This window comes from Peromyscus leucopus, chromosome 4 (genome assembly GCF_004664715.2).
Source record: "Peromyscus leucopus breed LL Stock chromosome 4, UCI_PerLeu_2.1, whole genome shotgun sequence".
Classification (NCBI taxonomy): domain Eukaryota; kingdom Metazoa; phylum Chordata; class Mammalia; order Rodentia; family Cricetidae; genus Peromyscus; species Peromyscus leucopus.
The window spans coordinates 63985610-64013252 of NC_051066.1; the positions used below are offsets into that span (position 1 = coordinate 63985610).

The 27643-nt window shown below is 36.3% G+C and overlaps 2 protein-coding genes across 2 annotated transcripts in view; one reads left to right on the forward strand and one right to left on the reverse strand.

Moving 5' to 3' along the window:
• Positions 1-2575, forward strand: part of LOC114687262 (fibrous sheath-interacting protein 2-like) — an 80201-nt gene extending 77626 nt beyond the window's left edge. The window contains 2 exon segments of the mRNA XM_037204932.1: positions 1071-1140; positions 2382-2575. Coding sequence (XP_037060827.1) covers positions 1071-1140; positions 2382-2518 — 207 coding nt within the window. The 3' untranslated portion in view covers positions 2519-2575.
• A 17847-nt stretch (positions 2576-20422) lies between these two features.
• On the reverse strand, positions 20423-21331 carry LOC114687255 (olfactory receptor 4C6-like). The gene has a single exon (XM_028861950.1). It carries the CDS (start codon positions 21329-21331, stop codon positions 20423-20425), a length of 909 nt encoding a protein of 302 aa, XP_028717783.1.
• Positions 21332-27643: the final 6312 nt, after the last annotated feature.

Here is a 27643-nt window from a genome sequence, read left to right on the forward strand (position 1 = left end):
AGAATGGGAAATCAAATCTCAAAGAGCAGTCAATACCATTTCTTAAACATTCTTTCACAATTTCCTGGCACAATTCTGAAACTTCATAGAAAGAAAAGGTAGAATGAAGTTTGCTTAGAAGGCCTTGATACTTGTCCCATAGTGGTAGGGAATGGGTTGTTTTTTCTTCTACCATGACAGTGTCAGTCATGAAAATAAGATTCCACCTAAAATTCTGAAAGAGAATTATTCTTTCTTACCAGAGGACATAAAGCTTCCAAGCTGATGAAAACTGTTGAGTAGACCTGTTGTTTTGTTTCTGTTCTTTGGAAGTGGATACAGTCCTAAGAAGTATGAAACATAACACACAGGGAGACAAGAGCCCTAGGGCATTATATCCAGCTGATTAAAGGAAGAGGGTCTGTTAAGGGTCAAAAGCTAAGGGGAATTATTTATAGAAAGAGAGACTTAGCAAGGCAGTACCTACATGTCTGACTGAAGTTTCTCTTTAGTAGTTGAAGTTATATAGACAAAAGATTTTGAGAACTTGAGTCTTGGTAGTGGCCATATCTTGACTTTCAGGAACAGTTACTCTTCTTTATTCAGAGAAATGACACATGTTTAAAAACAAACAAACAAAAAACTAGCATCTGGCATGGTTCTAGAAATATCAAAAAAAGTGACTCTATTGTTTCAGAACCTATAAATTGCTAAACTTTACACAGAAGAAATTGAGAGTTGCAAAGTGAAGCATTTTGGATTCTCTCTTATCATTTTATCCAGTCTCAGAAACATGTTTGCAAGGTATTGCAGTGAATGCGAAAGAAGAGGTAGACATTTTCTAAGAGTCAACAGGGCTCACCTTTGTCATGTGGTTATAGCCAAGGTCATCACTTATCACAAAGACAAATCCTCAATACTATAAATGAAAAAGTCCACCTGCCTGAGTCTTAGAGAAGGCTTTTTTGAAGCAGAAGAATACAGATTTCACTTGCATGAAATTGTGTAATGGTAGATATATATTTGGGTATTTCTTGGCATATGTAATCTTGACTGTCTAAATATCTAACTATGCCAATTTGTCTTGGCAGTTTGTCACCATCTTTGAAGGATCAAAAAGAGTGACCAGCGGTGTACGTACCTCAAAGGAACACATTTCCGGTACAAAATGCAGTAACTTTTAAACACAAATGAAATAAAACTCTTATTATTGTGAATGTAGACATTTTTATCATTGATCTTTCCAGGATGAGTGGCCCTTGTCTTGTACATTATTAATATGGGATTGATATAATAATGATACTATTTGTATAAAAATCTATAGATTATTACATAATTGTCTTTAATGTTGGACACCAAGGGGTAACAGATGGTATAACTAACATTTGTTAGGCTGCAATTATCCATTTGTTATTAAAGAATGAAATGGGAATAATTGAGAAGAAAAACCATAATGAGTTCTCCAAAGTCACATAGCTGCTGAGCTACATAGAACCCCAGGATTTTTAGGGCCTATGGTCATTCAGAAGCAGCATGGTTCATAAGAAAGTATGGCTTCCTGAGCAAGATGGATGATGTAATAGAAGTGGAATAAGGACTGTGGTCACTAAATGCTAGATTCCTAGCAGCCTTTTCAGAGCATTCTTTCTTTCTTTTTTGAAAAAGAGAAACTAAATATAGATATTTAAGGAAAGATTCCTAACTTTTGAAATTATATATTGCAGTTAGAAAAATGTTGAGTTTTGGCATCTTATGTGTTTTCAAGTTCTATTACAAGTTATTATAAATTGAGATATTTGCTAAAAGACTCAGGCAATTAATAGTTGATACAGAAAACTGAATCCAAATACTGACAGTTTCTTTATCTATACATCATATCTTACTTAACAAAGAAATATACCTAGGGACTTTCAACAGGAAATTTACACAAAATAGAGGAACTACAGCATTTTAATATTATTTCTTCTTACACTTGAGCACTATAAAATAAAACCCACATAGAGCACTGAAATGTATCTCCATTTTCAGCTCATTAAGTGTTTCCAAATAGTTTTCAGGAGGGACGAAAAGTGGACTTTGCACACTTACCTGGGGATGCCTCAAGGTCAAGTGGATACTACTGCACCATGAGAGATAAAATTACTGAAACATGTTCCTAGCTTAGATTCAGTATGCCTGTGTGGTCTCAAGCAATGTCTTTGACCTCACCAGAATTCATAGTCCATAAATGAGGACATTACTCTGCACGTTTCCTTAGGGGAGCAGAAGAAGTCAAGAGAAAACACTATAACTGTGCTTGCACAGATTAATATACAAATGCCAACTTATGAATTCTAAATCATTGCTGTAATATAACTACTTCAAATATCTCTCAGTTCATTAATATTATCTTTTTCCCACAGAAACTTCCAAGAGCACTATTTCCAAGCAAGGATCTAAAGTGCTGGCAAAGGTATCTTCAACTCTGTCAAAGGTATTCTCCCGATCAAGCGGCAGTATTCCAAAATCGTCCTCACCACCCCACCAGGATAAGCACTAGAGCTTCTCCACTTGATAAAATTGTGATTCCCTATAAAATAAAATGATTTTTAAAGTAGAACATGCTGTCCAATTATTATACTACTTCAACTTAAATACATACTTTAATTAAAGGTATAGTAAAGGCTTGCTATGGTGATATATTGTGTCACCCAATATATCGTGCATCCTAATAAACTTATCTGGGGTCAGAGGACAGAACAGCCACTAGATAGACATAGAGGCCAGAAAATGGTGGCACACACACCTTTAATCCCATCACTTGGGAGGCAGAGATTGATCCAGATCTCTGTGAGTTCAAAGCCACATTGGAAACAGCCAGGCATGGTAACTCACACCTTTAATCCCAGGAAGTGATGGCAGAAAGCAGAAAGGTATATAAGGCATGAAAACCAGGAACTAGAGCTGATTAAGCTTTTAGGCTTTTGAGCAGCAGTTCAGCTGAGATCCATTTGGATAAGGACACAGAAGCTTCCAGTCTGAGGAAACAGCATCAGCTGAGAAATTGGCGAGGTGAGGAAGCTGGCTTGTTCTGCTTCTTTGATCTTCCAGCATTCACCCAATGCCTGGCTTCAGGTTTGATTTTTTAAATAAGACCCCTTAAGAGTCGTGCTACAGCTTGCATTTTAATAAAATTATTTTTTCAATATTTTATTTTTTAGATTATAATCACATCATTGTCCCCTTCCCTTTTCTCCTTCTAAACCCTCCCATATTGTTACATGCATATAGGTATACATATGTATTCATACATATAACCTGTCCTTTCTATACAATGTTACTTATATGAATAATTTCAGGACTGATCACTTGATATTGAATAGCCAATTAGTGTGCTCTTTCCTGAGGAAGTCTGTGTCTCCTGCTCTTAGCATTCCTTAGTCACCTGTGGTTCTTGGTGAAGGGTTGAAGCCTTGAATTCTTTCTCCCTTCCACATTAGCATGTCTATTGTTGTTCCTGTTCAGCTCAGTTTTGGGCAGTCATGTTGATGAAACTTTATGGGTTTAACTTCTGAAATGACCAGAAGACTCAGTCTCACAGCGAATTCCTTTGGCTCCTACAGTCTTTCTGCCCTCTTTTCAACAGTGTTCCTTAAAACTTAGGTGCAGCAGTTGTTTTTAATTAATGGTCCATTTGGGACTGATTTTAATTAATACATAGAAACATAAAATTTATATAATGCAGCACCGTATTGGTTAATACATACAGCTGAAGGTATATGTATGTATGTATATATATAGTATTGTGTCTAAATTAGGGTAAAACTATTTGTGTCTTAAAGAAGTTATCATTTCTTTATTGTAAACTTCAAAATTAATTTGAGCTATCTTTATAGCCATTTTATATATACACCATAAGTATCAATGATTCAACTTCTGGGTATAATAAGTCTTTTCTATAGAAATTTCAATAAGACTTTAAACTTAGTAATTATCTCTGTGCTGTGACAGCAAGTGACTAAAATTTTAATTAATAAAACAAGCAACCCAAAGTACCTGATAGAACTGAATGTGATTTTTTTCCTTTAAATTTTTTAGGAGACATATCATTATGATGGTTATCAAGTAGATAAAGCCATTATGAGTTATAAAACAAAATTATGAACCAGATTGTCCACTGTCTAAGGCACATTCAGATAAGATAGCTCATGTCTCAGCAGTTCATATAGTCTCATCATATACTGTGGGGCGTTTACCCACCAACCCCACAGCTCCCCAGAGTTTTCTTGAGTGTGAGCAGCAGGAAATATTAGGATTTGTTGCGGAGAATCTTGTGGAGATAAACAGATAGAAAATAAAGGATAGCCTTGAGAGGGCCTGGAACCTTTTCCAAGGGGCCCCAACTGTCTCTGCCCCAGGGTTTTTATAGAGATGGCAAGTGGTGGAGCAAGGGGTGGCTCCTCCCCAGCACAGCCAAGTGCAGACCATCTCGGACACCTGCACTCAGGCCAGTGGTCCTAATCATCCTCTATGCACACCTGCTGGGTAAAGCCACAAGGAACCCGAGAACGGGCTTCCACAGGTCCCCCTTTCTTAATATATAAAAAATAACTATTAATGGCTTACAGCAATCTCCATAGCTGTTACACCTCCCAGTATGGGAGTAGAGGATGATAAAGATGGCATTTCTCTTTTGAATTAGGTCCAATATGACTATAGCAGTCTTAGCTGCCTCAAGCCCTTTCTAAACCAAAAACTCTTAAGGCAACTACAAACTTAAAGAATCCCTTAGCTTCATCATTACCATTAACAGGTTAACATAAATATTGCTATACATACTCACAATTCTACCAATCTTACAACACAAAGCAAACTCTTAACAGAACCATTTGAATTAGCATATATGGTGCTATATATAGTTAACAATTTTCCCCGTCTTACAACTTTAACTCAATCATTTGAATTTTCTTGCTAACAGAACATAGGAAAAACTTCGATGTATTCACATCAAACTTAAATATTTCCTTAACTCCACAAAACCAGGGTGCATTAATATTAATAGGTTTCTGCAAACATAATTCAATCTCACAACTCCTCCTTTCTTTATAATTTTTTAAATAAAATCTCAAACCTAGTTAGAGGAACCCAAACTTAAACAATTCCTACAAACCCATATTGAAAAGCAATATTTTCAATCTAACCATTAACACTTTGAAAACTTTTAGCAAAACATCCAAAAGCAGTTTCTTAATAAAACTCTTTACACACTTTAAAAGTAGTCTCTTAGTATACCCCATTTGCATTTCTTACTAACAAAACATGACATTAATCCACTCAAAAAATATTTTTTAAATTAAATAGACTAAGGAATATTAACTCTCCCTTTTATGATTTTTTAAGCAAAATCTCAATCCTAGTTATAAAACCCAAACTTCTTTGTTTAAACAGTTCCATTTGTAACACAAAACCAGTTCCATAATTAATTTCATTTTTACATAAATAATTCCACAAAACAATTCATGAATCACCAGTTAATAAAGCATATATGCATACATAAAATTGCATCTTTAGTCTAGGTAGAAACAATAAATTTCTTCATTTAAACAGTTCCAATTTTAACCCAGCTCCAGCAAACAGTTCCTAGGTCATTACTATAAATAAACTCAAAATTGTCCCATTGCAATGAAATCTCTATTGTTCAGTTTATTAAGTCTCAAAATTCAAATGATAAATTCTGGTACTAGCCTTCCAAATATGAAGAAATTCATAACCAAAATCTTTCTGTAGTTTTTTCAAAAAGTTCAAAAAAGTAAAATTCTGGCAACAGACTTTCACTTCCAAATATGAAGAGACATTTTACAACCAAAACTTTTTGCAGTTAACAATTTTTGTTTAAACAAGCATCTCTGAACTTTTATTCTCAAGCCAGAGACCTTTTTATGTACAGTAGCATTCTAAACCACACCATTTTTGATGTTAGCTCAGGTTTTTCTGTGTTGCATTGATTTTTCATGGATCTCAGCTGCGGATTCCTTGCTGTGCTGGTTCTGGCATCCACCATTCTTAGCTTCTTAGCAGCTTCTGGAACTTTTGAAAACTGCTCAGACTGACTACTTTGCAGTCTACTAGGACACTTCCTTCTGTGTCTCAGGTTCTTTCAACCATATACATTAAAAATAGACTCACACTTAACATTTTTTGCCTTGCAAAGCATTTAGATTCGCATTCAACATTTACATTATGCAAACTCACATATAATGTATTGACATCTACTTATTTATACTCCTTAAGGAAACTATAGAACTACTTTAGCAAATATATTTCTTATTATTCATTTCATCTTATTCTTATTTAAACTTACATTTACAACTAGTATCTTACAAGCTTATTACTACATGTCTTAAGACTACCTTAGATACTTCTTGAAAGCTTATATTCTTAGAGGAACTCTATAGATCTATTTTACAAACTTATATAGGGCTACCATTAGCATATATTTAACTTAGCAAACACCTAAAGATTTCTTAACAGAGATCTAACAAGACAGAATTTTTACAAACTCACATATCTTATTTTCATCTTTTTCTACTTCTTACTCTTAATTATTATCACTATCTCTATTAGAAAGATTCTCTTAACTAGACAGGAAGTATGTACATTATTTCTGAAGTATAGAGTTTATAGTCAGTTTTGCTATACAATACTGGGATTTAGTGAGTGTTGTCATTATAGAATTGTGTTACTTGTTGCTAGGGGACTGTAACATTCTCAGGACAAAGCCACACCCCAAAGTTGCCAGTTCTCTCAACCTTTCCGGAACCTGCAGAGATGCACTGTCAGTGGTAAACAGTTTTTAACTAGAGGCTGTCCCTTCACCCAAATTCATAATAGCTTCCCTGAGTACTTCAATTCAAACAAACGTTTCTATTAGAGCAGTACTTTTGGTTTGTTCTACAGAAAAACTTCACTTCACACTGAGCGTGAAATTACCATATTTAGCTGCTGTAAAGCTCTTTGACAAATACTGCACAGCTATTAAGTGATATAAAGTATTTTCTAAAGGAGCCAGTAAAACTAAAAGCGGTACAGCTCCGAACTCTATTTCCTCACTGTTTGCATTCACCAGTGACAAAACCTCAGAAATACTAATCGAGCCACTTTCATTCTGGTTCCTTTATAGGAAATGTCATTGGAGCTGACCCTTCCTTAGTTCCATGCTCCTTACCAGATGCTCCAGTAACCACTGAGCTTCATTCTCCTCTTGTGAAAAAAAAAAACAAAAAACAAAAAAACAAACACAAACATGTCCTTGACCCCATATTAACATAGGATCGGGACACTTCCATAATTCCAAGCAGGCATCTTTCCATCTTAAACTTTTGCTATTTTGATGAAGAGCATGTGACTGTTGAGCCATTTCCACTTGGGATAATGCTCAGCCATTACATTACCCTTAGCTAAAGGACCAGGGAAGTTTGGAGTGAGGTCTAATATGGCCCACAAAGCATGGAAGCTTCCTTTTGTGGAACAGAGTCTTGAATTTGTTGAAACATTTTGACTTGGTTATTGTTAGTTCCAATATTTTCACCAAAACTGTTACAATTCAAAGGAGTCAAAAACATAGATGTTCTTTCACGAAAGGTTAGCTTACTTTGAGAAAAAGCATTTTCAGGATTTAGTATTTTCATTTCATTAGCTTTAACTTCTGATGTTATTAGCAGCTGTGATATTTAGCATTAATTTCTTATAAGGAACTTTCAGGTGAAGCAACTCTTTTGTAAGACAGCTAGATTTTCTAAAGTTTGTTTCCCATCTATAAAGCAGTAATTTCTTTTTGAATGCCTGTTTCCTTGTATCCTTATTAGATTTGCAAAGGAATTACTCATTGCAGGCAGTTTGTTCAAAAGGCAAAGAACTTTAATTTCAACATAAATTTCTTCATATCTAAGACAACGTTCAGTGTATAAACTGCTTTCCCTTGTTTTAAGGATTTTAAAGTGGCTTGTTTGCTCTTATAGGTAGCTTTTTGTCTTCCAACTACCATAAAATCTTTGCACGGCTATTAGGGTAAATAAGGCATTTTACCAATGGAGCCCCAAACCGGGAAGCACCTAGTTCTGTATCCTTTCAATTTTTCATTGGAACTGACACTTAAACTCTTAGACTATTTTCCTCCTTACTCTTTTAAAAGCTGTATTTTAAGTTTACCATGAACATATTTTCGAGCTGACAAAGGTGTTTCAGGACAATGTCGCCATCTTTAGTGGAAAAACTACCTTTCCCAGAATGCATTTCCCTTATATCAGTCCATAATAATACCAGTCCCTTATATCAGTCCCTTATATCATTTCTCTTATATCAGTCATTTTCCATAGTTCTTTTCGAGTCTGAGAGTCAACTGGTTCTCTTTTTACCAGACTTGCTTATAAATTCTTGCCCGGGAAGTTTGAACAAAGTTTTTTGCTTTTGCAACAGGAGATTTGAACAAGCATTTTACATTTTCAGCTATGGGACATTGGGAGGTTTCTGGTCTCTCAGCTGGCTTTAACAGGTGTCTCTCCTTCATTTGACACTGGCCCCCAAATCAGAACTGCACCTGCCTCGTTAGCAAGCATTGAGGTGGGCAATTTCTGATTGCAACTTTCCTCAGGGCTTGTGCTTGCCTTAACCAGTCAGTGAAAAACAAAAGCATTTACAACAGAGCTTTTCCATAGCTCCTTCAGAAAGATTTTCTCCCACTGATTTTATTCTCATTTTGCTTGTTCCTTTCCCCCCAGATGCAGAGCTTCAGATATCTCAGGCTGCTCTGTTCCCCTGCTAGCTGCCTTTGGAGGCAGGAGCTTTTTTTTCCTCCCCCCAAATCTGCCTCAAATTCTAGCAGCTTTTTCAGGTCATATATTTTCTTGAGAGAATTCTGTCCCCTCTGTTTCTTCAGAGTCTTTCTCCCAGACAGTTCCCAGTTTGGTCTCAGTTTATCCACTCTACCCCAGAAACAGTTTCTGACACTACAGTGGTGGCTTTCCCTGCTACTGAAGGTAGGGCTTTTTGTCCGTTTCTGTTTTGGGGGTCTGTGTGGTTTGCGTACAGACTGAAAATCTAACAAGGGAGGTTTTTGTCATTTCTAAACTTCCATTTGTGAGACCAAAATGAGCCATCTTAGAAATAAGACCAAAATGCTTTCACCCTAAAATTAAGGCCTAAGATTTCTCCTTTGGGGAATAGGCCATTAGTTACTGAAACCAGTCAGTTCAGATTCCAGAAACCAGGAAGTGTAAAGGTACAGAGTCACAAGATAGTCACGAGGTAATGCCTGCCAGACTATGGAATGTCCTCTCCCTGGTTTCCAGGGTAAATGACCACAGAAATGCCCCACCTGAGGGCAGCCAATGAGAAATGGTGGCTGGCAACCACTCCCTTAGAAGTAATTTCTAGAAGTCCCTAGAAGTGAGCCAATCAGAATTATATCCATACTAGCACCCCTAAATGATGTAACCTTGTGACTTTTCCCTTTAAAAACTGAGCTTGCAGACAGGTGGGCACTTCCTCCAGACTCCACTGCGTTGGATGTATTGGACGAAGTCCCTGCCTAGGCTTGTATTGCTTTTGGATATCCAGAATTAAACCTTGCTTTTGCATTCCGGCATGCTCGTCTTTGGTGGTCTCTCTGGGGGTCACGATCTGGGCACAACACATTAGGACAGGTGTTTTGCCTCATCAGGCCTTCACCTGGCCCAGTCCCCCAGTGGGTTGTTTGTCTGGGTGCTCAAGGACAGAGCTCAGGTCAGAGGCAATAACCCCTTAGGGCTACACTCCCTCATCTCAGGTAGTCAGTTGAAACAAAGCTTTTCTCAAAGAGATGCTTTCTCCTATAGAAAAAAAAGTTTTACTCCTGGATAGTTCTGTTTTGTCCTGGCTGGGCTCTTTCCCCAGACAGCATTCTGACTCAGCAGCACAACTGCTTCAGACACAGTTCAGCTTTACTGTTTTCCCAGAAAGGTCCTTACTCTGATAGGAAAGCTTTTCTCAGATTTCTTGTCTCAGCTCTGGACCTATAAACCCCGGACTTGTAGGAAAGCAGACAACTGTGCCGTTCCCACCAGCTTTAGCTTTGGTTATGTTATGCCCAGATTGTGACCCCCCAAAGAGACCACTGAAGACCTTGGATGTCCAGAATGCAACAGCAAGGTTTATTCTGCAGATACAAGTCTAGACAGGGACTCATTCCTACACCCAATACAGTGAGGCAGGGAGGAGTGCCTCTTTCTTGGGGAAGTTAGTTTTTATAGGCAAAACCCATAAAATTTCTTAGAGGGGAGGGGGTTAGTACGGGTCCATCCTTGATTGGTCAAGTTTTTCCCGGGCCTGGACTTTATCTTATTCTAGCTTATCTGTTTGCCCTGTCAGGAGTTTTACAACTCATCTCCGGGTCTGGTCTTGTTATCTCTGGAGAGGGGCATCTCGTGGTTAATTGGTTACCATCAGACATCCTGACTCTGTTCTTTTGTTCCTGGTCTGGCCTAAATCACAGTCCCCAAAGCCGCCACTGAAGACTTTAGGTACAGAATGCAAAAGTAAGGTGTATTCTAAGTTTACAAGTCTCCAGGGAGGCTCTTCCAAACCTCTCACTCACAGCAGGGAGGTTGGAAGGAGCACTCCCCTTTCTTTGTGAGGCTAGTTCTTAAAGGCACAGACCATATAATTTATTTTAACCCGCCTCCCTTTTTAGTCTTTTGGTCGAATATCCTGACTGTTTTCCAAAGTCCCTGTAGCAGATACAGCCACCTGGGGAAAAGGGGTCTAAGTTCTTATCTACACTTAGGAATCCTGGTTTAAGCTTCTCTTTGTCTGTAGGGGATAGAGTGGGGGTTTTTACTGAGGTATCACAGTTATTCATTAGCAATCTTCCCCTGTGTCCTGCACCTTCCTGCCTCAGCTCTGTGCTTCAGGAAGTTTACAACTGCAGGAACCCTAGTATCCCCAAATGCACTCCAACTCAGAGATGTTGGCCAGTCACCTCTGGGTTTTTGTTCAGAAGCTAGGATACAATGCTAACAGTTTGCATTGCTTCAGGGGATATTTGCATTAGGACGATTAGGAGCACCTTTTCATTCTGAAACGCTCACTCAAACAAAGCCCTTGATGCCTCAGCTAGGTTGTAACTGAAAAGCTTGGCTTTTTTGCTTTTCTCAGGTAAAGTTTCCTGACCTTTTGGGCTCTCTGGAGCTCTTTACCCACACTCTCCAAAGCATTTCCCTCAGGGTACTCTGACCTGCTGTTACTATTGTGAAAAGAGCTTAGAAGAGGTTTTTAGGAACTTGTCCTTCCCTCCTGCATTGCAGGGATGATTTTTAAAGCTTGAAAGAGAACTTAGAGGTTTTGCTGTCTTAAGATGTTTGTTGTTTTCCCTTAGAGCTAATCACAGGTGGTCCCCATACTAATATCTTCAGGTGATTCTAATTTGCCAGTCTGAGAGAGAAAGTTACAGGCTTTAGTTTTTTAAGAGAGCTTTTGAGAAAGTTTTTCCCCCCAAATTTTCCAAGAAAAGCCTTTTAGTTTAAGAGAAAGGTCAACTTTTCCCACAACTTCTGAACTTTAAACTTTTTGGCTTTTTACATCACCATTTTTGCCTCAGGGAGAAATCACTTTCTCCTGCTGCTTGGACTTAGCATTTCAGCTATCCCCAAGACAAAAGCTTCTGTAGGAAACTTTTTCTTCCTCATAACTTCCCCATAAGCTCAGAGAATAGCTTTTTTACTCCTCCTAAAGCCCAAAGAAAGATTTTTTCCCCCAGTTTGCATTCATAGCCCCGAAAGTTAGAAAATTGAAGTTTTTCTGTCTAGTTGCCTTACTTATTTTTTCCTACATGATCTTATACTTCTAAGTTTTTCCTATACTATATTACTACCCTATACCTTATACTTATTTTTCACAGATAGAAATTGAGAAAGGGAGAGAAGATAGAAAATTTTGACAGATGAGAATTTCGCTGCAGCATCGGACATCCTTCCAGTCCGCTTTCCTTTTCTCTCGAGGATAAAACCCCTGCCTCTCAAGTATATATATATATATATAATATAATATATATATATATATATCATTATATATATATATATATTATTATATATATTCCATATATATTCCATATATATATTCCATATATATTTTCCATAACACCGGCATGCCTTTCCACTTGTAGGGCTGACTCACACTTTCACCAAAAACTCTGTACTAAAACTATTATTTTCCTTTATCTTTAGTCCCTATTACTTTGTCTTCAGTCCCTGTTCATTTGTCTTTAGTTCCCCACTTTTTGTCCCCCCTTTTTCTTTAGTCCCCTTTTTTTCTTTTTTCTTTAGTCCTTGTTTGGGCACCATTCTATGGGGCGTTTACCCACCAACCCCACAGTTCCCCAAAGTTTTCTTGAGTGTGAGCAGCAGGAAATATTAGATAGAAGGATTTATTGTGGAGATAAACAGATAGAAAATAAAGGATAGCCTAGAGAGGGCCTGGAAACTTTTCCAAGGGGCCCCAACTGTCTTTGTCCCAGGGTTTTTATAGAGATGCAAAGGGGTGGAGCAAAAGACCTCCTCCCCCAGCACAGCCAAGTGCAGACCATCTCAGACAACTGCACTCAGGCCAGTGGTCCTAATCATCCTCTATGCGCACCTGCTGGGTAAAGCCACGAGGAACCCAAGAACGGGCTCCTACAATCTATGAAGTGTTATTTCTGAACTTTTATTTTTAATTACTAGTAAGGTTAGAAAAGAAACTAAGATACTTCCATGGCTAAGCTTCTTTTGTTTTGATAAACATCACCACCAAGAACAACTTGGGAAGGAAAGTGTTTATTATAGCTTGTAACTCTCAGGCTAACAGTCCGTCATTGAGACATGCAAGAACACAGAAACAGGAACTAAAACAAAATCCATGGGGGAATCCTTCTTACTGCCTTGCTCCTTGGGATTTGTTTAACCCACTTTGTTATACAACCCAGGATCACCTTGCCCAGCAGTGGCACTGTCCACAGTGTTCTGGGTCCCTCCATATCAATCAATAATCAAGACATACCTACAGACCAGTCTTACATAGACATTTTTTCAACTAACATTCCCTCTTCCCAGATATGTCTGGGTTTATGTTGGAAGAAATTTACTAGCTCATATATTAAAATTATTTATTGAACTTTAAAACTTTTGACACTAAATAAATTAATAATTAGTGAAAGAAGGGATTTGGAGAAAGAAAATATAATGAGGAAAATATACACAAGAATTGTATGAGTTCTGGAATTAAAGGCAAATTGTTAGGCATTTTCTCTGTGGGATTATTTGGAGAGGAAGAGCCACTCTAAACTTTGGGCAGACCAGATAAAAGCTAGAAGGAAGCTCTGCTTTTGCCTGCTTACCATTAATTACTCTGGCTGGCAAGTTCATCTGTCCCATCCTGGCCACTGATGCATTTGTTTTTTGACATTAGGGCTCAGCTTTGGGCTTCCAATATGGACCCCAAATCAAGAACTCTCCTGGAATCTTCTGATCATTTTTTGAGGATCTTTTCACCAGTATTTGTGGATGACATGGACTGGTGTTTTAAAGTATCTTTGCTGAACACAATGTACTGAAATGTGAAGAAACCAATAACAAGAAGTACTCTGGTAAATCCACAAACACATAGAAACTAAATGAAATTCTCTTCAACAATGACTGAGCCAAAGAATAAATCAAAAATGCATTTTAAGCATGTCTTGAGAAAAATGAAAATCAAAATTTAATAAATCAGACCTGATAGGATTCAAAGAAAGAGCACTAAAGGGGAATTTTACACAGATAAATGTCACCATTAAAAAATGAAGAAAAATCTGAAAAAATAAACTCTCTCAATTATTCATTAAAATAAGAACAAATGAATCTAAAATTATCACAAAAAATGAAATATAGATATCAAACAGAAATAAGTAATATAGAGAACAAAATTCAGCAAATAAAGTTTCTTTAAAAAAAAAAAACAAGTTCATAGACTCCTGCTTAACCTAAGAAAGGAAAGAAGATTCAAATGAAGTAAGAGAATTAGAATAGAGGCCTCGGGAGCAAAAAACAATTATAATGAGCTATTATGAGCAATGATGTGTTGCAACATTGAAGTAGTGAGTGTACAGAGTCTTTGGACCCAGAAAATTCCATTATGAGATACAGATACTGGATGTGGAACTGAATCTGGCATGTCACACAATGAAAGTTATTTTTATTTTTTCTGTAGCTAAATTTCGTCTGATGGGACCATCAGTTGATAAAAGTATGTCAAAATGAATACCTATTTATGTTGATTTGTACTCTCCATATAATTGTACCAATTATTGTAGATGTAACCAACCGTCTTATTAAATAAGAAACACAGAAACAATGTAAAAGAGAAAGCCGAGAGGTCAGAGCTCAGAGCTAAAATCTCACCCTTCCTCCTGCTGTCCCAGCTTCCCGAAAGAGAACTATTTCCTGTGTGTAAGTCGATTTTCCAGTCATTCTGCCTTCTCATTGGTTGTAAACCCAAACATGTGACTGCCTCGTCACTGTCTGAATGTACATTAAAGGCATATGTCTCCAATGCTGGCTGTATCCCTGAACACACAGAGATCTATGGGATTAAAGGCGTGTGCCACCACTGCCACACTCTGTCTATGGCTCTAATAGCTCTGATCCCTGGGCAACTTTATTTATTAACATACAATCAAAATCACATTTCAGTACAATTAGAATACCACCACAAATTATTATTTGTATATCTGGGGGCTATGTCACAAGATGAATAAATAAAGCAATCACAACAATAACACTAAATAAGCCAATAACGAGTGAGATGGTTTATCAAAGTTAAAGACTCATAGAAATTAAGTTTTTCTCTATGTAATTAATTTACTAAACATTAATTGAAATAACATTATGGTATGCCACCAATAGCAAGTATATTTTTTAAAAGATACCATGCATTATAACACTGTCTAATAAATTAACCTAGCAAAGAAATAAAGCAATATACTATCCATACAAACAGAAACAATATGCTAATTATATTACTTTTAAACTAAGAAAATTAATGTAATTCTGATAAAATGCAAAAAAATATTTTTACCTTCTCAGTTTTTGAAGTTATCATCTATAAGCAATACAGTGCATTAATTAAAATATGTTTAACGTAAGTTAACAATGAAATATGACCTATATCCATGATCTAATCTTGATGCAAATTGTCATCCTTATAGACCACTCTTCTATTGACTGGCCTCAAAAAATATTGGTTATAGAAACATTTCTACTTTCCTCTTCTTCTGTTTGTGAAATCATAAAATATACCATATGTTTGTGTGCATTCTTTTACCTAACATGCATTTTTGAAAATTACTTCTTTTATATCTATGATTTTTCTTCCACAAATATTCCATTCTATCTACTCATCAAATGGATTTAACTTGCAAAAAATACTGTGCAAACTCATATAAATGACTTTGGAAAATACATTTTTTTCATAACTCATTTAAATTACCTAGGAATAAAATTTATCTTTAATAGAAAATATTTAAAATATTTTCCCAAATGTCTGAATACTTTGAAACTTCTACCATGTAAGTTAGTCCTCCTATGGCTGCTATGACAACACATTTGGTCAAAACCTTGTGAGGAGGACTAATTTTGGCTTCTGGTTCCAGAAATTTTTATTCTGTAGTTCTTGTCCCATCTCTGGAGAGGCAGAACATTATGGTAAGAGAAATATGTGCAGAAAAAGACTGCTCATCTCCTGATGTACAGAAAGCAGAGGGCCATTAATCAGAAAACCCCAAGACAAGGCATATTCCTCAAGGACACACATCCCCTGACCCAGTTCTCTGACTAGGCCCCACTTTCCACAGTTTTACCACCCTCTAATAATGCATTCATACTTACTAATAATGCAGGAATTCCCCTTACTCCAATCCTCACCACTATTGATATAGACAGTCCTTATGAATTTTAATCAACTCTCAAAAGTTTCAAGTGATATGTTATTATATTTTAACTGGATAGGTACTATTGACATTGTATCCTTTCATTCACTTGTTTATAGTTCACTTAACTTTGGCTAAAGAAAAGATCAAAACATTTCTTCACTTTCTTATTGACTAATGTTCTTCTAATGGAGGTGTCAGTGTGCTCTTTGTATTTGTATACAAGTCTTCTTATAACAAAGGTTTTTACATTTTTATTCCATCCTGAAACTTGCCTTTGTATTTCCTTATAGTGTCTGTTGAAAAGCACAATTATTTGAATCATGACAGTCTCATTTATCATTTTTCATGTTTTATGGCTTATGCCTTTTAGGTACAATCTTAAACATCTATACCTAACCCAAAGATACAAGGATGTTTCATTATTTTCTTCTGCAAACTTCATAGCTTTAATTTTTTAGAATTAAATTTCAATCAAGAATGGAGTATAATAAATGGTACAAATGAAGATTTTTATATTCAGTGTTTACCTCATATGTTTAACTTTCCCATAATGTTTTCAAAAAAAATACTGTCATTTTACCCTGAATTTTCTCAATGCTGTTATCAGTTCTGTAAGGACAACAGTAGTATATGAACTCTTCATTTTCTGTAATCAATTGGTATGTCTGAATTAAAGTAACATGACATTTTCTTGATGATAAATCTTGACATCAAATAGTATACATTCTCGATTTTAAATGGTTTTGACAATTCTAGGCCTATTGTATCCCATTCCCAATGTCAAAACCAACTTTTCAATCTTGAGAAAATTCACACTGAAGTCTTGATCATAAGCTATTGTTTGCTATTTTTGTGTATTGCTATTTCTAAAATGTCATTGAAATATAGAAGAAAAATAATTTTCCTTCAAATTGCTCACCCCAGGGAAAGCTAATTTACTATATACAAATATAGAGCAATACCTTGGCAAGTGTTTCTTGGGGTTGAAGAGATGGCTCAGTGGTTCCGAGTTTGGTTGCCAGCACGCACATTAGGAAGCTCACAGCTGCCTGTGATTCCAGCTCTAGAGTATCTGATACTCTCCTCTGACCTCTGAGGACACATGTACACAAGTGTCATACATACACACAGACATACATACATATGCATAATTAAAAATAAAATTAATAATTAAAAATAATTTCTTCATACAAATTCAGCAATAATTATTACTAAATATAACAACCTTTTTCCAATTCTTTTTCAGTTTGTAACTCACTTTCTATAATTATCTAAAGTGATAACATAAAAATGTCTTCTTCAGTAGATTATAGGTGAAAATTAAAAATTTGATGCAAATTAACAAAACTTGCTATAAGAGGTATAGCATAGGCTGTTCTTAAAGTTATTAATATCCTTTAATGTGACATCAACACATTTTTATTTACATATAATTTCTCATTATAAATACAATTAGCACTCAATTTGCCTCACATGCACCTAATACAATCAGAAAACACAGATATTTCCATCGCAATTCATTATGATAGCAAAATTACTGTTATGAAGTAATGATGAAATAATTTTACAATTAGAGGTCACCACAACATGAGGAACTGTATTAAAGGGTCATAGCATGAGGAAGGTTGAAAATCACTGCTCTAGAACACCAGTGTAGCCAAGTGCCTGGTCACCTCACATGGTTGTGGTGTGTCTGAAGTGATGCAATTATTGTCACATTCACACCTCTGTCTACGAAACCTTCCAAGAAAAGGTCATTTATTAGTATTTTTAATTTTGGTCTTTGTTCATTTGTAGAAGTTTGCTAAAAAATTTGCTTTATGGTTTCTCCCGATTTTTCTGTTCTCTCTGCTACAGCTGTTCTGTCACCCTAAGCAGCCTGGTTTATTCCAATAGGCATTTGGTTATTTAATTGCTCTGAGAAGGGGTTTCTTCTATGATGGAAGGAAAGGTCTAAACTGAATTTGCTGTGGGGGCCTGCATGAGGCCCCTCTGGGAGTTTCCGGAGGACACAGGCAAAGGATTACCTTGTCTGTCCCTTGTTGATCTACATTAGTTGGTCCAATGTTTACCCGTGTCACACCTTCTGCATAATCCAGAAGGGAGGGGCATTCTGTTGCTATCGCTCCTTGAACAAACATTCTTTCTAGGAACGCCCTGTTAACACTCCCTTTCAAATGACCTTGTTTACCACACCCAAAACATCTGACATTTTTCCTCAAAACTTTTGAAATTACTTTTCCTATCCACATATCATCATGGCCATGAGACTCAATTGTGTCCTGGTTCCAATCATCCAAGGGTGTTGATCTTGCCTTTAATGGCCTGATTATTCTTTTACATGCTGCATTCACATTCTCAAAAGCCAAAGATGCAATTATTATCTGTCTAGCTTCTGAATTTGGTATCATTCTATTTTCTGCTGAAGACAGCCTTTGTTAGAAATCCATGAAGGATTCTCTGGGGCTCTGTATAACTTGTGTGAATGATTCAATTTTTCCCCTGCTTCCTCAATTATGTCCCATGCATTCATGGCTGCCATGCAGCATAGAATTAAGGGTTGGTTGTCATATAGACATTGTCTTTGTATATCAGCATATTTGCCTTCTCCCAGAAGCTGATCCTGGGAAACTTCCACACCTCTAGTTTTACATTGGTTTTCTATTGTCTTAGCCTCCTCCTTAAGCCAGGTTCTTCATTGTAATTCATCCAGGACAGCTTTAATCAATTCTTTCCTGTCCTGAGGAATAATCCTATTACAAGTTGACCACGTGTTTAACATTTGCTTTATGAATGGAGAATGCATGACATATGATAATATAGCTTCCTTATATCTTCTTAAATCTAACATTTCCACTGAAGTCCAATTAGCTTGTACATGCCCTTGAGCAGGTAGTTTCTGTAAAGGCTACAGGATAAATTTAGTTTGATTGTTTGAAAACAGGCTGTCTCTCTGTAACTGTATAATTCAGTCCTAAAATAATTTCACCTTTAAATTCTTCTGTCTGGGTCTGAATTTCTCTATAATTCATTTTAACGTGTTTTTCTAAAGCTTTTATCTTGATACTTAAATTGACCAACCTTTTCAATACTAAAATAAGGATAATTAAACAAGTAATATTCATAATTGATGTTACATACATCCCATTAACATTAATTGTCCTCGCATTTAATTGTTCCATTTTTAAACTGCCTAATGTGTTATCAAACCAGGACCAATTTCATTCCAATGTAAAAATATTTCTCATTTCTTTTAACTAGTTTCTCCTTTTAATCTTACCACTTGACTTACCAAGTCTGTGTAGAACAGTAAAAGTCCAATGGAATTTCGAAGCAGCTATCTAGTGTGGTAGCAATCCAAAATGGGAGAGAGAGAGAGAGAGAGAGAGAGAGAGAGAGAGAGAGAGAGAGAGAGAGAAGAAAGAGAGAGAGAAAGAGAGAGAGAGAGAGGAAGAAGAAGAAGAAGAGGAGGAGGAGGAAGAGGAGGAGGAGGAGGAGAGGAGAGAGGAGAGAGAAGAGAGAGCCTACTAGCCACCAGGAGAAAGAAAGTCCAACCATGTTTTCTGGCCTGAGATGTACTGGGCCTGAGCCAGGGGCTCTCTATCCCAACAAGCAGTCTGGCTGCTTGCATCTATGGACACTTGCAGTGCAGCTCTGACTGTATGTAGCCCAGATCACTTGTAGCTCAAGCCAATCTGGGGGCCTGTAACCCATGGGCTGTAAGGCCACCAAAGGTTTTTTAGTGAATTTGTGCCCTATGTTGTGTGCCAAATGTAGATGAATTTCTAAGCAGTCTTATTAAATAGAGAACATGGAGCCATATATAGGGGTGAAAGCCTTAGAGATCAGGGAAATAGTGAGAACCACAAACCACCTTACCACACCAGCTCTGTATCTTCCAAAATGTGAGCTACTTCCTGTCTAACCTGAGCCTTTATTGCCTTGCTTTTCCTTCTGTAAAGACCTGCAGGTCTCTATGGTTGGTACTAGGATTAAAGTCGTGTGTCACCATACTTGGCTCTGTTCCCAGTGTAGCCTTGAATATACAGAGAACCTGTCTACTAAGTGATAGGATTAAGGGCGTATGCTACCACTACCTGACTTTTGTGATAAAGGCTTGCTATTTCCTCTGAGCTCCAGGCAAACTTTATTTATTAACATACAAATAAAAATCACCACATTTCAGCACAAATAAAATATCACCACAAAAATGTTTTGGAATTACTTTGAAAGTTCTTCACATAATTGAATGACCCAATGTCTACTATAGATTCACTTTACTTTGTTTTATTTTTACCATTTATAACCTAGATATGACTATACTAAGTTTTTTCCATTATTTGTTTCTATAAATGTTCAAAACAGTTTTCTACATGAGTAATCCCTGTGGTTGGCAGTAGAGAATGGACAGTGATACTTTTCATAAGTTCTTGAAAGAAAGAATACTTATGGAAAGTATATGTAATTTTGACATGATGGCAACAGAAGCTACTGTCTCATGCAAAGTTTCTTCATGGCATTTTTTACCTCTGAATTCCTCAGTGTGTAGATCAAGGGGTTCAACATGGGTGTGACAATTGACTCAGATACAATCATTGCTTTGTCTATGGAGTAGGTTGACACAGGCCTCACATATAAGAAAATGCATGGCACAAAAAACAATACAACCACTGTAAAGTGAGAGCCACAGGTAGATAAGGCTTTCCTTCTTCCTTCAGAGGTATGAGTTTTCAGAGAACACAGGATGGTTATGTAAGAGGCAATTAGAATAAGGAAGATGGCCACACACATGACTCCACTGTTGAAGATGACAATGAGACCCAGGGTATGGGTGTCCATGCAGGCCAGCATCAGTAACTGAAACAAATCACATAAAAAGTGATCTATGATATTGGGGCCACAGAAAGGTATCTGATACATGAAAAGAAGCTGAATGGTTGCATGTGCAAATCCTCCTACCCAAGCTCCTCCCAACAATATGCAGCACATCTGAGGACTCATGATGGTCATGTAGTGCAGAGGTTTACAGATGGCTACATAGCGATCATAGGCCATCACAATGAGGATGATAATCCCCACACCTCCAAAAAAATGTGCTGCGAAGAGCTGGGTCATGCATCCTTCAAAAGAAACGATAGTCTTCTCAGAAAGAGAGTCTACAATCAGCTTTGGGGCAATGACAGAAGAAAAGGTGACATCTACTAGGGACAAGAATGTGAGGAAAAAGTACATTGGTGATCTCAGACTCTGACTTGTGATCATGGTCACTATGATGAGCACATTTCCCAACACCATGACCACATACATGATGAGAAACACAGCAGCAAACAGCTTCCGAAGCTCTGGGTTCTTTGTAAGACCCAAAAGAATGAACTCTGTCACGTTGTGATTTCCCATTTATCTTGTTTTAGGTGAATTCCAACTGAAACTTGTAAATCCTAAAAATAAAAAAAAAAAAAAAAAAAACATATGTTTGTAATTAGTTGTTGTTTGCAATTTTGTGTTTCTAGCCACCAAGAAAACATATTTGTTTTAATTCATTTATTCTTCCTCGAAGCTTTAGGTGTCAAAAATTGTACAATATAAAGTATTATTTAAAAGTTACTTAGTTCATGTTTTCCTGGTGACTTTTCTCCAGTTTTAATAAACTCAATCCATTTCTCCATCTCCCACCATTTTGGATGTTATTATGATGTAATGTTCTGTGACACATTTCTTTTCTAGTGAGATTACTGGATTTCTCTGAGACAGATAAAGATATTGAGGACCCACAGCTAGGACACCTAGACATAATAGCAAATGTAACATAAGGCCAGTGTAAGGCCCTAATGTAATGTCACCCAATGTAAAGCCCTAATGTAAGGGCAGGGTTTTATAGCTTGAAATGGAATACTTTCTATCAATAATGCTTCTCTAGGTCTTTTTTGTCAGCTTATCATTTAGCACTCACCGTGTTAAGGATTGGACATTGGCTATGTGAAGAGATTGTCATCACCTTCAGCAGCTTGAATACTTTACCCACTGAATTGCTTTATAGGTTTGGAGTTTTATCAATATGTACTACATTATCTTTCATATCTCTTGAAAAAAATTATTATTTTTGAGACAGTGATTTACTATGCATCTCTAGTTGGCCTGGAACTCACTATGTAGACCAGGTTGTCCTCAAAACCCTTCCTTTTTCTCCTGAGCATTGGGATTAAAGATATGTACCACCACACATAGCCTTCAAAGAGAAATTCTTAAAGGTTGTTACTTTTTCACATTTCTCATAATTTCTAAGAAATTAGTATGAAAACAACAGTTTGCAATATACTTCAATACATTTCATACATTCAAAGAAAATTACAAGTTGTGTGGCCTATGTAATGCTCATACTGGCCCATCTTCAAATGTCCATGATCATTTCCCTAAGGTCTTTTGAGACACGCCTAAGCATATTTAGAAATATGAATATTTAGACATATTTAGAAATTTTAGACAAATGGAGAAATAAACGATACCATGAATTTCCAATTTAGTTCTCAATGATAGCTCTACCAGTACTTTGTGCTATTTCCTTCAGTGTGTGTCACTGAGGTAATACATTTTCATTTTATTTTATTGTATGAGCGTGAGTGTTTTACCTGCATCAGTATATGTCCTCTACATGTGTTCATTGACTTCAGAAGCCCAAAGAGGGAGTGAGAAGCCCAGACTGGAGTCACAGAAGATTATGATTAACCACCTGAACCTGGGTCTTCTGCAAGATCAGCAAATGCTCTTAACTGCTAAGAAATCTCTCCAGCTCCAAAGTAGCACTTAACATGACTATTTTAATGAAGTTGAGGATAATTTCAATTCACATTTTTTTAATGTTTTCTTTGCCATCTATTTCTATCCTAACTTTCCTTGAGGATTTATGAAGATAAGTGCTTCATAATCTTTTTAGCTTTGACCTGTTTCTTATGAGAGAGAAAACTCATAAGCTTCATGTCAACATTAATAACTAAAATAAAAAAAATGTAAAGAAAAAAAAAAAGACTTAAGGCTCCATGCAAGACTGTGGGGAAGAGAAAATGAGGGACTATCCCCATGAGGCGAGCAACATGAACAAAGGTCCCCAGGTGGGACAAAGGGACAGTTTGTAGCACAGATTAAAAAACAAGGATTTCTAGTCATTAACACCAGGATGTAAGTGTTGTTTTCTTCAGTAGCTCTTGGATGTATTATTTATTAGCACTGTTTTATTCTTTTGACTGTGCAATTTATCTAGAAATACTGAATTGCTGATTAATAACATGTATTTAAAAAGTCTTAATATTTGTTCAAATAGCAGTCACTATGACTATATGAGAATTTGCGATTTTAATTATCGGTTATTTCAATAAAACTTTAATATCTTTGTTAATTAGTGTACATGTGTAGGTGTACAAACACAAATTAATGAATTTGACTTTAGTAGTCCTGAAAGAAAATCTTAAAATAGAATTTTAGAATTAATTCTATGAATAATCACCTGTGATTCAATTTTAACCCAGTCTACTTCTAAAACAGTATTGCTATCACTAAAGCAGTAAACAACTGCTCTTTCTCTGTTTCCTTTTGTTCTTTATAGCCTTTTAGTTTATAAATTATACCATTTTAATCTTCAATATCATTGTATATTACAAAACACATTCCTGAAAACATTTCATGTAGCAAAGCCTGTTATCTATTGTGTTTTCTGTAAGTAAGCTTATTAACAGCCTCAGAAACAACCACATAGTGAGCATGCATTTCTAGTTGTGAGTTGATTGTACCATCGTCAGGGCAACAGAGTCAGTAATGTGCTATGCCCTAGCGTTTGAATTACAGGAAACCTAGCTGTGGATGGTATTTCTTTCTCAATTCTAACAGTGTGTGTGTGTGTGTGTGTGTGTGTGTGTGTGTGTGTGTAAGTGAGTTATTTTTTTCTCTAGATACAATTTTAGAGTCTACACATTCTATGAGACACTGTGATCATTCAGGAGCACAGCTAAATTTCTATATCCCTGTAATAAATGTCTATATATAATAAATAATTATATGTAATATAATTATTATATAATAAATATTCTATCAATTCCTTTTTTGTTTCATAAAACTAAGGGATTTTTATTAGAAGCAAAAGTAACTTCATTAGGGTAAAAGGGATCATGAAATTATAATGTATAAAACCAATGTAAAGGAAAATGAACATTGCCATCCAAAGCAGCTGCTACATCACCGCAATCATCAAATGACTGAGGCTCAGTTTTACTCAATCTACCATAGCAACTGTCATCATCACAGGCACTGTAGTAATTCTCACAAGTAGAAACTATTACATTTAGTAGCTGCATTTTTTTCAACATACGAATTTCACAAATGAAATAATTTCTAAATGAAAAAACCAAGTCTTACATAGTATTTAGTAAGTATTAAAAATGTCAAAGGTAATAACATATCCCATGTTTTCTGTTATTAAAAGGCAATAATGAGAAAAAGAAAAAGTGACCCAGGAGGCCTAAAATTGTGAAAAAACTGGCACACATCTGTAATACCAGCACTGGGGTGAATGAGACAGATCCACCTAATGCTAACCTGGCCTGCATAATAAGACCTGGCTCAGAAAAAGTACACCTAAAATAAAAATGAAAGAATACAAAATGAGAGGGTAAAAAACAGGAAGGAACACAAACATGAACAAGGTAAGAGAGAAGGGAACACTATCTATGTGAGGAGCTGTTGGAAGACAGAGACTGAGGAAGGAAAGAAAGATTAAACGAAATCAGAAAAAGTCCAAGCCACTGGTGCATTTCTTAGGGGCAGCCTTATCAGCATTTACTTCTCCGAATCTGGCTCATTTTTTAAAGTAGTCTAAATGGCACAAATACATCAACTCAGGAAGCTTGATCAAATCCAGAGTGGAATGAAAGAATGAGCAGAATTCTGTACTTAAACATCCTATATTCTGTATATAGGAAAACAATCACCTACAGATAAGTAGAGAGGAATAGAGGCCAAAGTGCTAGATCACTGTTAGATGAACACACACACTTGTATGTTTCTTTTACAAATTATGGGAATTTTGTTAGTATACACTATGTTTTTGTTTGAAGTACATTGATTTAACAGCAATGGTACATTTTAGAACTGTAACAGAGTTTGAGGCTGGGAGCAAATTTATCTGTACTTTCAAATTCCTGGCATGCTATTCTTTGAAATGTTGGAACAATAAATCAGCATGCCTAGTAATTTTTAGAAGTTTCAAAATTATGAAAGGTTTAAATATATTTCTAACAGTTTTTAGACCCTATTATTTGGGTAAATAAAATCCATCTTCAAAAAATAAAATACACTCCTTGAGTAGTTTTACATAGAACTACAACTTACAGGAATATTCAAACATTGAAAAACAGTTTAAAAATTTGATCTCCCAGTAAGGTAGCAATCCAATGTGGAATCACATATAGGAACTGTCCAACCTCGATGTCCATGAACATGTGAGTGTATAACTAAAATATAGAACAAATATAAAATAGAACATTATTTCATTCTAAAGAAAGCTGAAATCACAAAATTTGCAAGAAAAATGGGTGGACTCAAATGTATATTATTAAGTGAGATTACCCAATCTCAGAGAGAAAATAACTGTATGCTCTCTCTCATGAAATACTCATCCAAATAATAAATTGCTTATTAAGCATTCTTTCTGCAGGTGTTTTCAGAAAAGAATGAATAAAGTTTCTCAGATATGCCCCATTTAAGATGTGATTATTTCATTTTTCTTTCTTTTTTTAAATTTCATTTTGTAATTTTAAACTTTCAGTCACATGAAATAAACTTGTTCACAGTGTTCAAACACCAGTGAAATGTTTACAGATTATTGTTATTAAGTGTGTGAGAAGACTTTAAGGTCAGAAGTCACCCAGTTAATGAATCCTGGTCAAGTTCATAGACATAAATACTATAACAAAATATTTAAATACTTCATGTTTCAATAGGTCTAATAGTAAATAACCTACCTATGTCACTAGGGGATCTATGTTCATTCTAATTAAGAACAATTGCTAAAGAATTATCCAAACGGAGACTTACCAATTCATTTCATGTTCCTTTTCTATTTCCCATTGATTGTGTTGGTGGAATGCTTTTGTTTAGCTAGAGGAATGTCATAAAATTATATTCTCCTCCTATGTCTGCTCAGGAAAGCAAGCACACAATGTATTCACATGAGACCTAGACTTGCTGCATCCAGGTGGATCTCTTGAGCATTGCTACACACTTATGAAGGTGCTAATTCAGAATGCAAAACTTTTCCATTCACCAATTCCAGTAAGAGTGTGTTCTCCACAGTTGTGGGGCTACAGGGTGTGGGATGTTGTTGAGAACTTCCCTGGGGCCAAAACAATATGCTTTTCCCCTGCAGACTAAATCTTCATAATAATCCTTGACTGTATTTTTCCTTCTTTATGATTTGAGCCTCAAATACCTGATATCATCAAATTTACAGGAATTAGAATATATGAACTTCTAGCGAACTGAGTCAAAGTTAATCTATAGCTTCAATTTCTCAGCAAGAGACATTTTGAGACCAGAAAATTCCTCCTAGAATCAGAAAAAAATTCACCTAGGTTCAAATTATGCTGAAATTATTTTCAATTTCTACAACATGCATATTGAAGTAATGGTTTACTGTGTTGAAATCATAAATTATTTTAAATTTGTATGATTCCCTGTGTAACTAGCATGACTCATTTCTAATACGCCTAGCTTCTTCTTTAATTATTCCACAGTGCAACACACCACACACATGATACCATGGCAAGACACAATGACCATAACAAAGCTTGTAAATAAGTTTGCTCTTTATTCATGGGGCTTTAGTTTTTAAATAGCCAAACTGCATGCATGTAGGGAACATTGAGGAATAAATCCCAGTATCTTTAGCAAATGGCTTCCAGACTGTCTGATATTGTTCAGTATCCAATCCTGATGCTTATTGACTTCTCTACAGCCTCTCATGGACACCATAATCATTCAGAGTAATATTTCTTCTGTTGTATAATTTTTTATTTCCTCATTGTGTATGTTACACAAACACACACACACACACACACACACACACACACACACACACACACACACATTATACCTGTATACCACATAACAACATTCTTTCTGGTCAGGATTCTCAGAGCAGCTTATTTACAGTAATAAATTGAATTGAATATATAAGTAGCAAGAGCTACAAGGACACACACAATTTTTCTACAAGAGGAGTTCTGGTTCTCAGCTGCAAATTTTAGAAATAAACTGTCAGCACGGAAATCCACAAAGATACCCCCACAATAGACTACTGGCAATGGTCGAGAGACAGCCGGAACTGACCCACTCTGGTGATGGGATGACCAAACACCTTAATAGTTGTACCAGAAACCCCATCCAAGGACTGAGGGATCTGCATGCAGAGATGCACGGCTAGGCCCCAGGTGGAGCTCCAGGAGTCTAAATAGCGAGAAAGAGGAGACCAAGGTTGGATAAAGCACAGGGACAAATAGCCAAACGAATGGAAGCACATAACTATGAACCAAAGGCTGAGGGGCCCCCAGCTGGATCAGGCCCTCTGAACAGGTGAGACAGTTGATTGGCTTGATCTGTTTGGGAGGCATCTAGGCAGTGGTACAGGTCCTGTGCTCATTGCATGAGTTGGCTGTTTGAAACCTG

What these genes read in the sequence shown, in the direction of transcription:
- LOC114687255 (XM_028861950.1), bottom strand. Translation starts at nt 21,331, where the DNA reads ATGGGAAATCACAACGTGACAGAGTTCATTCTTTTGGGTCTTACAAAG.